At 39.2% G+C, this 10546-nt stretch overlaps 1 protein-coding gene across 1 annotated transcript in view; it reads left to right on the forward strand.

Annotated features, from left to right (window-relative positions):
* The window catches only part of ADGB (androglobin), a 144514-nt gene that overhangs the window by 93492 nt on the left and 40476 nt on the right, over nucleotides 1–10546 (forward strand). Inside the window, exons 24-26 of the mRNA XM_090279946.1 lie at nucleotides 1413–1547; nucleotides 2064–2217; nucleotides 5375–5562. Of these exons, the coding sequence (XP_090136072.1) occupies nucleotides 1413–1547; nucleotides 2064–2217; nucleotides 5375–5562 (477 nt within the window). The remainder of the gene's footprint in view (nucleotides 1–1412; nucleotides 1548–2063; nucleotides 2218–5374; nucleotides 5563–10546) is intronic.

The raw sequence follows: 10546 nt of genomic DNA on the forward strand, positions 1-10546 counted from the left end.
AAAACATTTACTTTTCCTCAGTCGTTCTGTTTTTCACATCCCACTGACAAGAACTGGGGCTATTTAGAGAAAAACAGAGCAGGGTCCCTTTTCCTTAAAAGCCACTTTGTATTTCTATTCTATCTTTAAAATCTCCCGGAGGGTGGGATTCAGAGAAGGCCTGGAAGACAACCTGCCAGCGGGGGGCGGCTCCACACAGTGGTCCAAGTCTTTTAAAACAAGCCTGTCTGTTTCCCACACCTACAGTCATTAGAATTCCCTGAGGTATACAGAGAAGAGTAGAAATTGTAAAAGTAGCAGTGATTGGGCCATCACCCATGATGGACAACAGGGTTCTGCATTGCCACACCAGGATGTTCTAGTTCCTCGTTAGGGTGATCAGGTTATTTATGATCCAGATATAGGGAGTGCCATTTATGATTATGCCAGGACTATGTGCACAAACTAAGACTGCCCCAGGAAAACCAGGGTATGTGGTTAGTCTTTGTTCTTGTGACTACTTTAAAAGGCTTAAAATTTCCAAGAATTAACTTATCAATTTCCTCTCACCACCTAAGCCATACGTGAAGCATATGAACACTATCTTCCATGAGAATCTCCATGATTGATATCCCACTGACAGTACCATTAAACCACCTAGAATCTAGGAGCACCTCAAGCTCTGTTCAGACCTCTATCTAATAGGGAACTATTTCTATGGTCTTTATGACTTCCATCCCAACCACCACCATAGACATTATATAAAAGACCCTAGATTCCTGGTGCGAGATCCAGCTCCTGGCAGAGTGGTAAGAACAGGACCCAGAGAATCCCTCACATCACTTTCATTATGTTCTGGAATATATGCCACAGCCTTCCAGAGGGCAAACCTGGAGAAACTTCAGCCCATAATTCTTTACCCAGTTGCACACAACTCTCTCTCATGCAACAGAAATCATGTAAAAGGAAAACTACACTCTTCCCTTATTCAAGGCCTTAGTTTTTGTTTTTTTTAATCTATTATTCCAAACCCATTCCTTTCTAGTATAAATTTCTCTGTGTTAACTTGAAATTTGGTGGCTGCCACCCAGTTTTACTGCTAGTTTCCCTGCTTCTCATTCTCCTATTCTTAGAGCTTGAACTTTGGTACTGGTTTTCCACCTATAAACAGAGTTACTCCCTTGATCATGAATTAGGTTCTCTCTTAACTGAGAACTTCAGCTGACTTTGGGCACCTTTGGGAGACATCTTCCACGGTTGGCCTACAGTGGTCTCCCTACCTTGGTGCCACATATCATGAGCCCCTCTTTGAACAAGGACTCAGTCCAGCCAACAATGGTAATTGCTGCCAATTTCTTTTTTTTTTCTGTATACAGAATTCAGTTTGAAAGTTACTTTTGGCACTGGTACTTAAAATATTTTTACATTTCCAGACTAATGTTTAAAAGCAAGTGCAAGTCTATTGAATCTTATCCATGCTATCAAGATGAAGAAACTAAGATTGCTTTTGCTGACTATACTGTAACTTATGCAGACCAGCCACCAAATAGTTGGTTTATAGTCTTCAGGTGAGGCTGTCATATTTTGTTTGGTAAGTGATGTCTCCCTTAAATGGCATCAATATTCATATATGTAGAGTTTATTGACGATAGTAGTAAATGTATGAACTTTTAGTTTGCTTTCACAACTTAATTAAAATGTCTTCTATATCTGCTATGAATAAATGAAATAGTGTATAGAAGTGTTTATACATGTTTTCTTAAACTGTGAAAAATTTGAAGTTAATTATTATAACTTTTTGATAGCACTAATATAATAAAATTGATGTGCTTTCACTATAGGAAGAAATTGCTTAATTTCTAAGCAGTAGCATATTAGGTAAAAGTCAAAAATTGGATCTCTTAAGGGGTTTGCATTTACATGACAAAATAGTATGTTAATCATAATTTTAAGGGAAAACAATAGGTGTACCTTATAGTTATTTAAATCTTTAAACTTACGTTTTTATTTCTTAACATCAAACCTAATTTCAAAGTTTCTTTATGGTTCATGTCAAGGGAAAGTTCATGCTTTTGTAATTTCAGAGAAATATTTTTGGTTCATCAAGATGTGATTTTGGTTCCCAAAGTATACACTACCATTCCAGTCTGTATGCTCCATGTTGTAAATAATGACACAATGGAACAAGTGCCAAAGGTATTCCAAAAAGTGGTGCCTTATCTTTATACCAAGAATAAGGTAAGTGTGAAATTTATTCAGCCTGCATGGTAGAATGGCAGTGAGATGCTTGCACTTTGTACAGGTTTTATGATGAAATAAAACAAAGATGACTTCGATCCACTTAATAGAGAAATAAGGTGATACATGGTCTTGTTCTGTAGAAGTTCCATTTGTTCGACAGCAGGAGGTACTTCATGTGAGTGCTAGGACATTCACCCCTCAGCCCTCTTCTTTCTTCCTTCCTAAGAAAATTAGAAAAGAAAGCAATAGAAATTCTCATCATTAAAATAATAAAATCCTACAAACCCTTAAATGGAAATGGAGCTAAAGAGTCCATTTAGTCCTGTCTCTACCAAGTCATCCGGTTGCGTCAGTTTCCCATGAGGTTTTTATTCTTTTCCTAAACATTTCAGAAGACTGATTACATACCCATTCAGCACCTGACACCCCATCTTTCCCAGGGCTACAGATTCCTTCCGAGGAGAGTAGCACTTGTCACATCACTCCTGCTGAGTGTTAGACCCTGCCATTCACTAAAATCACGTTGCCTCTCTATTTATTTGAATCTTGTCTTTGTGTTTTTGGTCATTTCTTCTGAGAGGGTAGCATGCCAAAAAACATTGTATACCTGTACTGGTAACCGGGTGACCTATTTTAACTATGATCTTCGAGTTTTTAGTTATATGGCTGTGACCTCCATTCTTCTGTTTGAGCTGAGGTTGTAATTGACTTCTGAGGTTCACATCAGTCTATGATTCTACGCATTATTTTGTACAAATTAAGACATACATATCTAATGAGTACTGATTTATAGAAAAATAAAACAGTTTAATGACTCTATAAAAAATCTAATAGTTTTTTTTGGGTCATTGTGGGATCTCTAAAATAAGACTTTATTTTTTAGGACAGTTTTAGGTTCACAGAAAAATTGAGGCCTAGATTGCCTTTTGAATAGAAAAATTTATTTGATTTGTAACTGGAAATAAAAAATTGCAAAGCCCCAAATGGAAAAGATGGCTTCATTCAAGGGGAGACTCTATCAAGGTCATAGATGTCATCAAATTCTAGAAATTAATTTTATTTTACTAGATAAGAAAACTAATCTTAGTTATTGACACTTAATTTGGTAGGGACCATTTGAGTTGAATCAAAAAATAATTTGCTACTTATTTATATCTAGCATACTTTGCTTGGGTTTGGTTTAGTTTGTTTTTTGCTTTTTAACTCCAGTGAAAACCTCTTTTCCAAGACTGAGCATGAACTTGGGGGCTGCTCTATATAAATGATGCATTATCAATGAACACACAGACCATTCTATTTCCATTTAACTTTGGTTTTTAAATTGCAAATTCAGGAGTGCAACAAACATAGCCCCTTCCTCTCTTTAGTAACTTGCCTCTTCTGTCTTCTCATTTTTTGCTCATTTTAGAAAAGAAATTTAGGGAATGAGGGGGAGATTGACTAGAAGAATAGCTTCAGTGGTCCCTTTTGTGGCATGGTTTCCTTTATTCTTTCTTTTTTTTTTTTAACTTTTGATTTATTTATTGTTTTTCTATTACAGCTGTCCCATTTTCCCCCCATTGCTCCCCCCACCCACCCAGCCCACCCCTTCTTCCACAGTCAATCCCCACTTCATTGTACATGTCCGTGGTGGTTTCCTTTCTTAATGATTTTTGATCTTTGAATATTTCACCAAGTTATCTATGTTCCTTCTATATTATGGTTTCTAATATTGAATGAAGCCTCTAGAGAAAATTCTGACCCCCTAAATATAAGGAGGATCAATATTCCATCGTTTTGTAGCTCATGATTGCATTAGCATTTAACATCTACAGGGTATTTATTTTGACATTAGGTCGACATTTTTCCATGTAGGCCCACAGAACTAGTGTCCCCCATGATATTAGTTTATTTTATGTAAAAATATAGTGTTCTAAACTTAAAAATACAGGGTTAAACTGTTTCATTCAGAACTGTTCATTGTATTTTTCCATATTTCAATAACTGTGATTCAGAATACCCATTTAGAAAGTTTCTCAGTACTCAGTGCTTTATTATGTTACCCTTTTTACTCAAGAGACTAAAATCACTTGAAATAAGCCAGGTCTCTCTTAAAATTCTATCACTGGCTTAACTTTAGATTTTCACCTACTGATATCTATTCTACCAATTTATAACTGTTCTTTTCTCTCTCAAAATTATTCTCTGAGCCTAGACAAACACAAGAGTCATGTGATTCTCTTTACTTTTTTAATGCATTAGTACACAAGTAGCAATAAATCTGTGCATTACAATTTGCAGATAAAAATACTTTTGTATACATAATTTATCTTCCTTTCTCCTTGCTCTAAACATATCAGAAAGTTTTTGTTGGTGTTGCAATTCTCATCTCATTATGAGTATTGGAATTCTAGTTAATATTCCCAGACATCTATTGCAATGTTATAAATTCATTCTGTCTTATATATTCTGTTTCTGGAAACCTTAACACATCAGAGAGATCCCTCGCATCTGATAGCAACTAGAATACAAATTTATCTTTTTCTTTCTTATTAAACGTGTCTGGAATTATAAACTCAGATCTACTTGGAGCTCTTGTGTTTCATTATGATAATATGCTTCTTTGTATCTCATTACCACCTCCTTCTTGGCCAGATACCCAATTACGTTGAACCAAGCTATAACCCACTATGATGTTATCACTTTCCTGGGTTCCTGAATGGCTTCTTTTCTCCAACCTAAAGAGCTCATCCCCAGTTTTGCAACTGGGCTTCTTATGGAACCAGATTTGCTGTGAATTTGATAGCTTTACCTGCTAATTGTCATCCCAAAGGAGCTACATTTTTATAAACTCTTCTGCTTTCCTCATCTCGTATTTAGAAAAATTATTCCGAAAATACAGGGATATCAAGTAGGAAGTTTGGGGCTATTTTATAGCTAGGGGATCACACAAACCAAAGTGTTGAGTTATTCGTTTTCTCTTAAAACATGTAAGATGGCTCTTTCTAAGACTGATTACAAAAAATAATGCTAGTGATCTGATGTTTATCAAAAGGTCTTGAGATCTTTATGTATACCAATGTAATAGAGTGTGTTAGTACTGGAAGACCTCATATTGTACATTGAGGAGACTGCAAACTGTAACTGAGTTCTGTGTAATTCTATTTTCTTCCAGAAAGGATACACATTTGTGGCTGAAGCATATACTGGTGACTCATACATATCATCCTCACGATGGAAGCTGCGTCTCATTGGTTCTTATAATCCGCTCCCAAGCCTCCCTCGAGATATTCCATGCAATACCTTTGCCATAAAAGAAATCAGAGATTACTATATACCCAATGACAAGAACATTTTATTCAGGTATAAGTACATGACAGAAGGGAAAATAGTTCTTTTAAAAATGTTATTTTTATCATTAATATCATTAAAAATAGTAAATTTTGTAGCATAATTCTGAGTCATTTGGAGTTTCAGTTTTCAAACTCTCTTGGAAACAATTAATTTGTAGAGTAAGTTGACCTTGTAGATGTACAAAATATCAAACTTACGTGGTTGCATGTAAAGGTGATGGTACTATTTTACTATCATTTGACTTCTATTAAGCATCCTTCATAACACTTTCCCCTCAGTACTTCCTCCTTGTTCTGCTTCTTCTTTTACTAGCAAGTTTCTCCTTATCTGCCAACTAACCTTCTTGCCATGCTTATCTGTATGTGTCCCACGAAAAGCCTTGTTACGGACTCCACTCTCTTCCATCAATCAGTCCTTTTGGTTCCTATTCAAACTTGCCTCTCATGTCTATGCTCTCCTGTCTGTTCTCAATGCCCCTCTACTATGTGAGAGCCTCATTATATTTTGTCTATAGAAATGCTGTTTTCTGGAAGTCATGACTCCATTGTATCCCCCCTTTTCACTCTCTCTTTCTCTCCCTTTCTTCCTCTCTCTACCAGAGCAGTTACCTTCCTAACACACATTTAAAAATGTGTTTTCCTTCTTTAAAACCTTTGACACTGACTAAAGAATAAAATGCAAACCACATGGTATATGATATTTAACATTCTTCTCCAGCCACCAAACACATGGTGCACTCTGTGTATGGACCTAAGCTCCATCTCCCGATGTTTATGCCTTGTGATTTCACTTTCCTCATGTCTCTGCTCTTGTCTTGGGATAGCCTGTCTTAATTTCTGCATCTGGCAAAATTTATCACTGTGTATGATGATTTTCAACTGTCAAATCCTCTGTGCTTAAATTTTCAAATATAATCATTTGGTTCTGGTTATTTCCTATAGCCTTTCTTCTTTCTGAAAATATGACCTATCAAATTTTAACTGGTTCATTTCACATCAACTTCTATGAGAATTAACATATACTGAAGTCATAAATCGTGTCTTCTCAATAAAGGAATTAGTATAGTGCCTGATACATAATTAACTTTCTTTAAAAGTTTGTTGTTATTAAATGAGTTGTTAGGCTACTTACCATCTCTTTTTAATGTATATTGTTCAACACAGAAAATTTGGAAAAATAAGTAAATTATTAAAGAAATAAAAGTACCCATTATCAAACAACCTAGGAACAATCATTATAGTTACCTATTATAATTTCTTATAGTATTTTTTCTAGTTACAGTTTAACACTATTAAAATCATAACATAATTAATTTTTTATAATCTGACTTAGCATTATGATATGAGCATTTTCCAATGACATTAAGACAGTTTTGAACTTTTTTCATGATAACCTAGTAATCATTCAAAAGGCTATATAATAATTTAGTTGCTATTGGTTATTCCTCATTGCCACAAATTTTTAGTTTTTCTATAATATTAATAGAGATGTGATGGGTATATTTTATTGTAAATTTAAATTCCCAATTATCTAAGGATTTATTATATTAAAGAGATTATGTTCTTTAAAAACTTCATACATATCAGTAAATTGATTTGCAAAAAGAAAATCTAAGTATTTTTGACCATGGCAAATAATTAATGAATTTTAGCGGTTTTTTGCTATAATTCTTATTTTTTATACTTTTAAAGTTTTTACTTAAAAAAGCAGAATACATTTGTATAATAAAAATAATCAGCAATAAAATGAAATTACAGAGCTATATACATAGTATAATAGCCCAAGAATGTTTACTTATGTTTATGTTTGCTTGAATATTTTATATGTAGATAAAAGTTTGAAGAAAATACAAAATGAGGGCAATCAGAAGAGTGAAGAATTCTCTTTAATCTGTTTGCTTCTTGTAGTATATTTACATATTGCCTATTAGAAAGAAAGCAAGAAAAAGAATAAAGGAAACATAGCAGTAACTGAAAATAACAATTGTGACAAAATATTTTAACTACTATGATAGGAAACCATTCTGTGCCATAGCAGGGTCACTAATAGACTAAGAGACGATATATAATCTAACACCTAAGTTACTCCTAGAAGTTGTTCCTAAAGCTGTCAAGCTGTGGGGGTGGGGGTGGGGGCTATGGAGGGAACTGCCTGACTAGCATTTGTGAAAGTTCATAAATTAAAAAGCAAATGACTTTTTCAAGGAACTAAAGACATTCGTTTTGTTTGCTAAGTGAAATCCCAGGGCACCACACAAGTGGTAAGGCTGGAGAGGTGGCAGGTACCTTTCCTAAGGGCAAGAGTCATATACTTTACCTTAGAGGCAATGAGGTACTTAGAAGGATTTTAAGAAAAGCAGCATTAATAGACTTGTGTTAAAACATTACATGTGCAAAGCATGAATTGTAAAAACTTCATTAGCTCTGAAAGTTTCTATCTCCAATTAAAAGGTGACATTGTGAGATCCTGGGGATTAGGACTCCAATGTAGTTTTCGGAGGAGCATACAATTTAATCCATTACAGTTACTGACAGTGGATCTACATAGAATAGAAAGCATTTTAAGATTATCAAGGAAGTAAAAATGACAGATGTGGTTTATTGGGACTCTTGGGGTTTGACTTGGCAAACTATTGAACGATACACATCATTTACTTAGATAAAAGGAAGAGGACCCCATTCGCAGGTTGGGCAATAAGAAGACAATTTATTCATTTCTAGGTGTGAAATATGGTCGTTGTCGGCAGCCGTCCGTCTCGAGAGACGATGGCGTAGCTTCTTGAGAGTCTATCTGCACCGCCGAGAATGGCTGTGCAGTCCGACTCGGGAGTGACAATCCCTGCCGCACTTGGTACAGGTGAAGGCAGATGGCCGTTGTTGCTGCTGTTGACGCTGCTTCCGCCTCGATCTTTTCTGGGCCGCCTCCTCGTTGCGCGCAGCCTCCGCACGTGACGTACCTTGCCTGACCGCGAGCCTCCAGGCTAGGCGGTCGTCGGCTTGAACTTCCCATGTGTTGAGATTGATGGAGCATTGTGTCATGTCCTTTTTGCAGATGTCTTTGAACCGCAGTTTTGGGCGCCCTGTCATCCTCTTGCCTTCTGCTAGCTCGCCGTAGAGGAGGTCTTTGGGGATACGGCCTGCATCCATTCTTTTGACATGGCCGAGCCACCTGAGGCGTCTCTCGCTAAGAACTGCATGCAAACTGCTCATGTTGGCTCGCTTCAGCACCTCGGTGTTGGGGACCTTATCCTGCCAGGCGACATGCAGGACGCGTCGCAGGCACCTCATGTGGAAGCTGTTGAGTTTCCTTTCATGCCTTGCGTAGGTGGTCCACGTCTCGCTGCCATAGAGGAGAGTGCTGAGTACGCAGGCTTGGTAGATGCGCAGTCTGGTTTTCTCAGTGAGGCTGGAATTGTTCCACGCTCGCCGGTTCAGTCTGGCCATAACTGTGGCTGCCCTGGCGATTCTCCGGTTGACCTCCAAGTCGACTGACAGAGAGCTCGAGATGGTGGACCCGAGGTAAGTGAAGTTGTTGACAACCTCCAGGGTGTATCCGTCGATGGTGATGCATGGGGGAGTCCTCGTGCCTTGAGCCATAACATTCATCTTCGTCAGGCTGATGGCTAGTCCGAACTCCTTGCATGCGTGGGAAAGGCGAGTGACTAGCTGTTGGAGTCCCTCTTCGGAGTGTGATGTCAAAGCTGCATCGTCGGCGAAGAGCATCTCACGGATGAGCACCTCTTTGACTTTGGTCTTGGCTCGTAGACGGGCCAGGTTGTAGAGCTTGCCATCGGATCTGGTGTGAATGAAGACACCCTCGCTGCAGTCCTTAAAGGCGTATTGGAGGAGCATGGAGAAGAAGATTCCAAACAGCGTAGGCGCGAGGACGCAGCCCTGCTTTACTCCGCTGCTGACTGGGAAGGCCTCAGAGGTTGCGCCGTTGTAGGACACCGTGCTGTGCATGTTGTCGTGAAAGGACATGACCACAGCAAGCAGATGCGGTGGACAGCCAATCTTCCGTAGCAAGCTGAAGAGTCCGCTTCGACTGACCAGATCAAACGCCTTCGTGAGGTCGATAAAGGCGAGGTAGAGTGGTTTATGCTGCTCGTGACACTTCTCCTGCAGCTGGCGTAGGGAGAAGATCATGTCCACTGTTGATCGGCCAGCTCTGAAGCCACACTGGGACTCTGGGTAGACGCGGGAAGCAAGGGTCTGCAGGCGGGTAAGAGCGACCCGGGCGAATACTTTGCCGACGACGCTGAGGAGAGAGATGCCCCGGTAGTTGTTGCAGTCGCTGCGGTCTCCTTTGTTCTTGTACATGGTGATAATGTTGGCATCTCTCATATCCTGGGGGATGTAACCCTCCTTCCAGCAGAGACAGAGTAGATGGTGGAGCGGCTGTAGCAGGACTGGTTTCCCGCTCTTTAGGATTTCTGGAGGGATTCCGTCGCTTCCTGGTGCTTTCCCGCAAGCGAGGCGGTCGATGGCTTTGCCGAGCTCTGCCGCAGTAGGTGGGGTGTCTAGCTCCTCCATGACTGGTAGGTCTGGGATGGCGTTAAGAGCAGTGTCTGTTACGGTGTTCTTCGTTGCGTACAGCTCAAGGTAGTGCTCGGTCCACCGCCGCATTTGCTGTTCCTGGTCAGTGATGACCTCACCTGTCTTGGACTTAAGGGGGGCGATCTTGGAGGGGATTGGGCCTGTTGCCTTCTTGATACCCTCATACATTCCTCATGCGTTGCCTATATCAGCGGCTTCCTGAATGCTTCTGCACAGGTTTAGCCAATAGGTGTTGGCACAGTGGCGGGCGGTCTTCTGGACTTTGTTCCTGGCAGCCCGTAGAGCTTGAAGTGTACTGGGAGTGGGCGTGACCTTGTAAGCCAGTGAAATATGGTAGGCCAGTGCAAATGTCCAAACGACATTGTCTAGGGAGTTGGGTTGGAGACACAGATTTGGGAATCATTCTATTTCTGCTCATGGAAGTGCCCAGGAAAATT

Source organism: Furipterus horrens, unplaced genomic scaffold (assembly GCF_987537825.1).
Source record: "Furipterus horrens unplaced genomic scaffold, mFurHor1.1.pri manual_scaffold_6, whole genome shotgun sequence".
In the NCBI taxonomy this organism is placed as follows: domain Eukaryota; kingdom Metazoa; phylum Chordata; class Mammalia; order Chiroptera; family Furipteridae; genus Furipterus; species Furipterus horrens.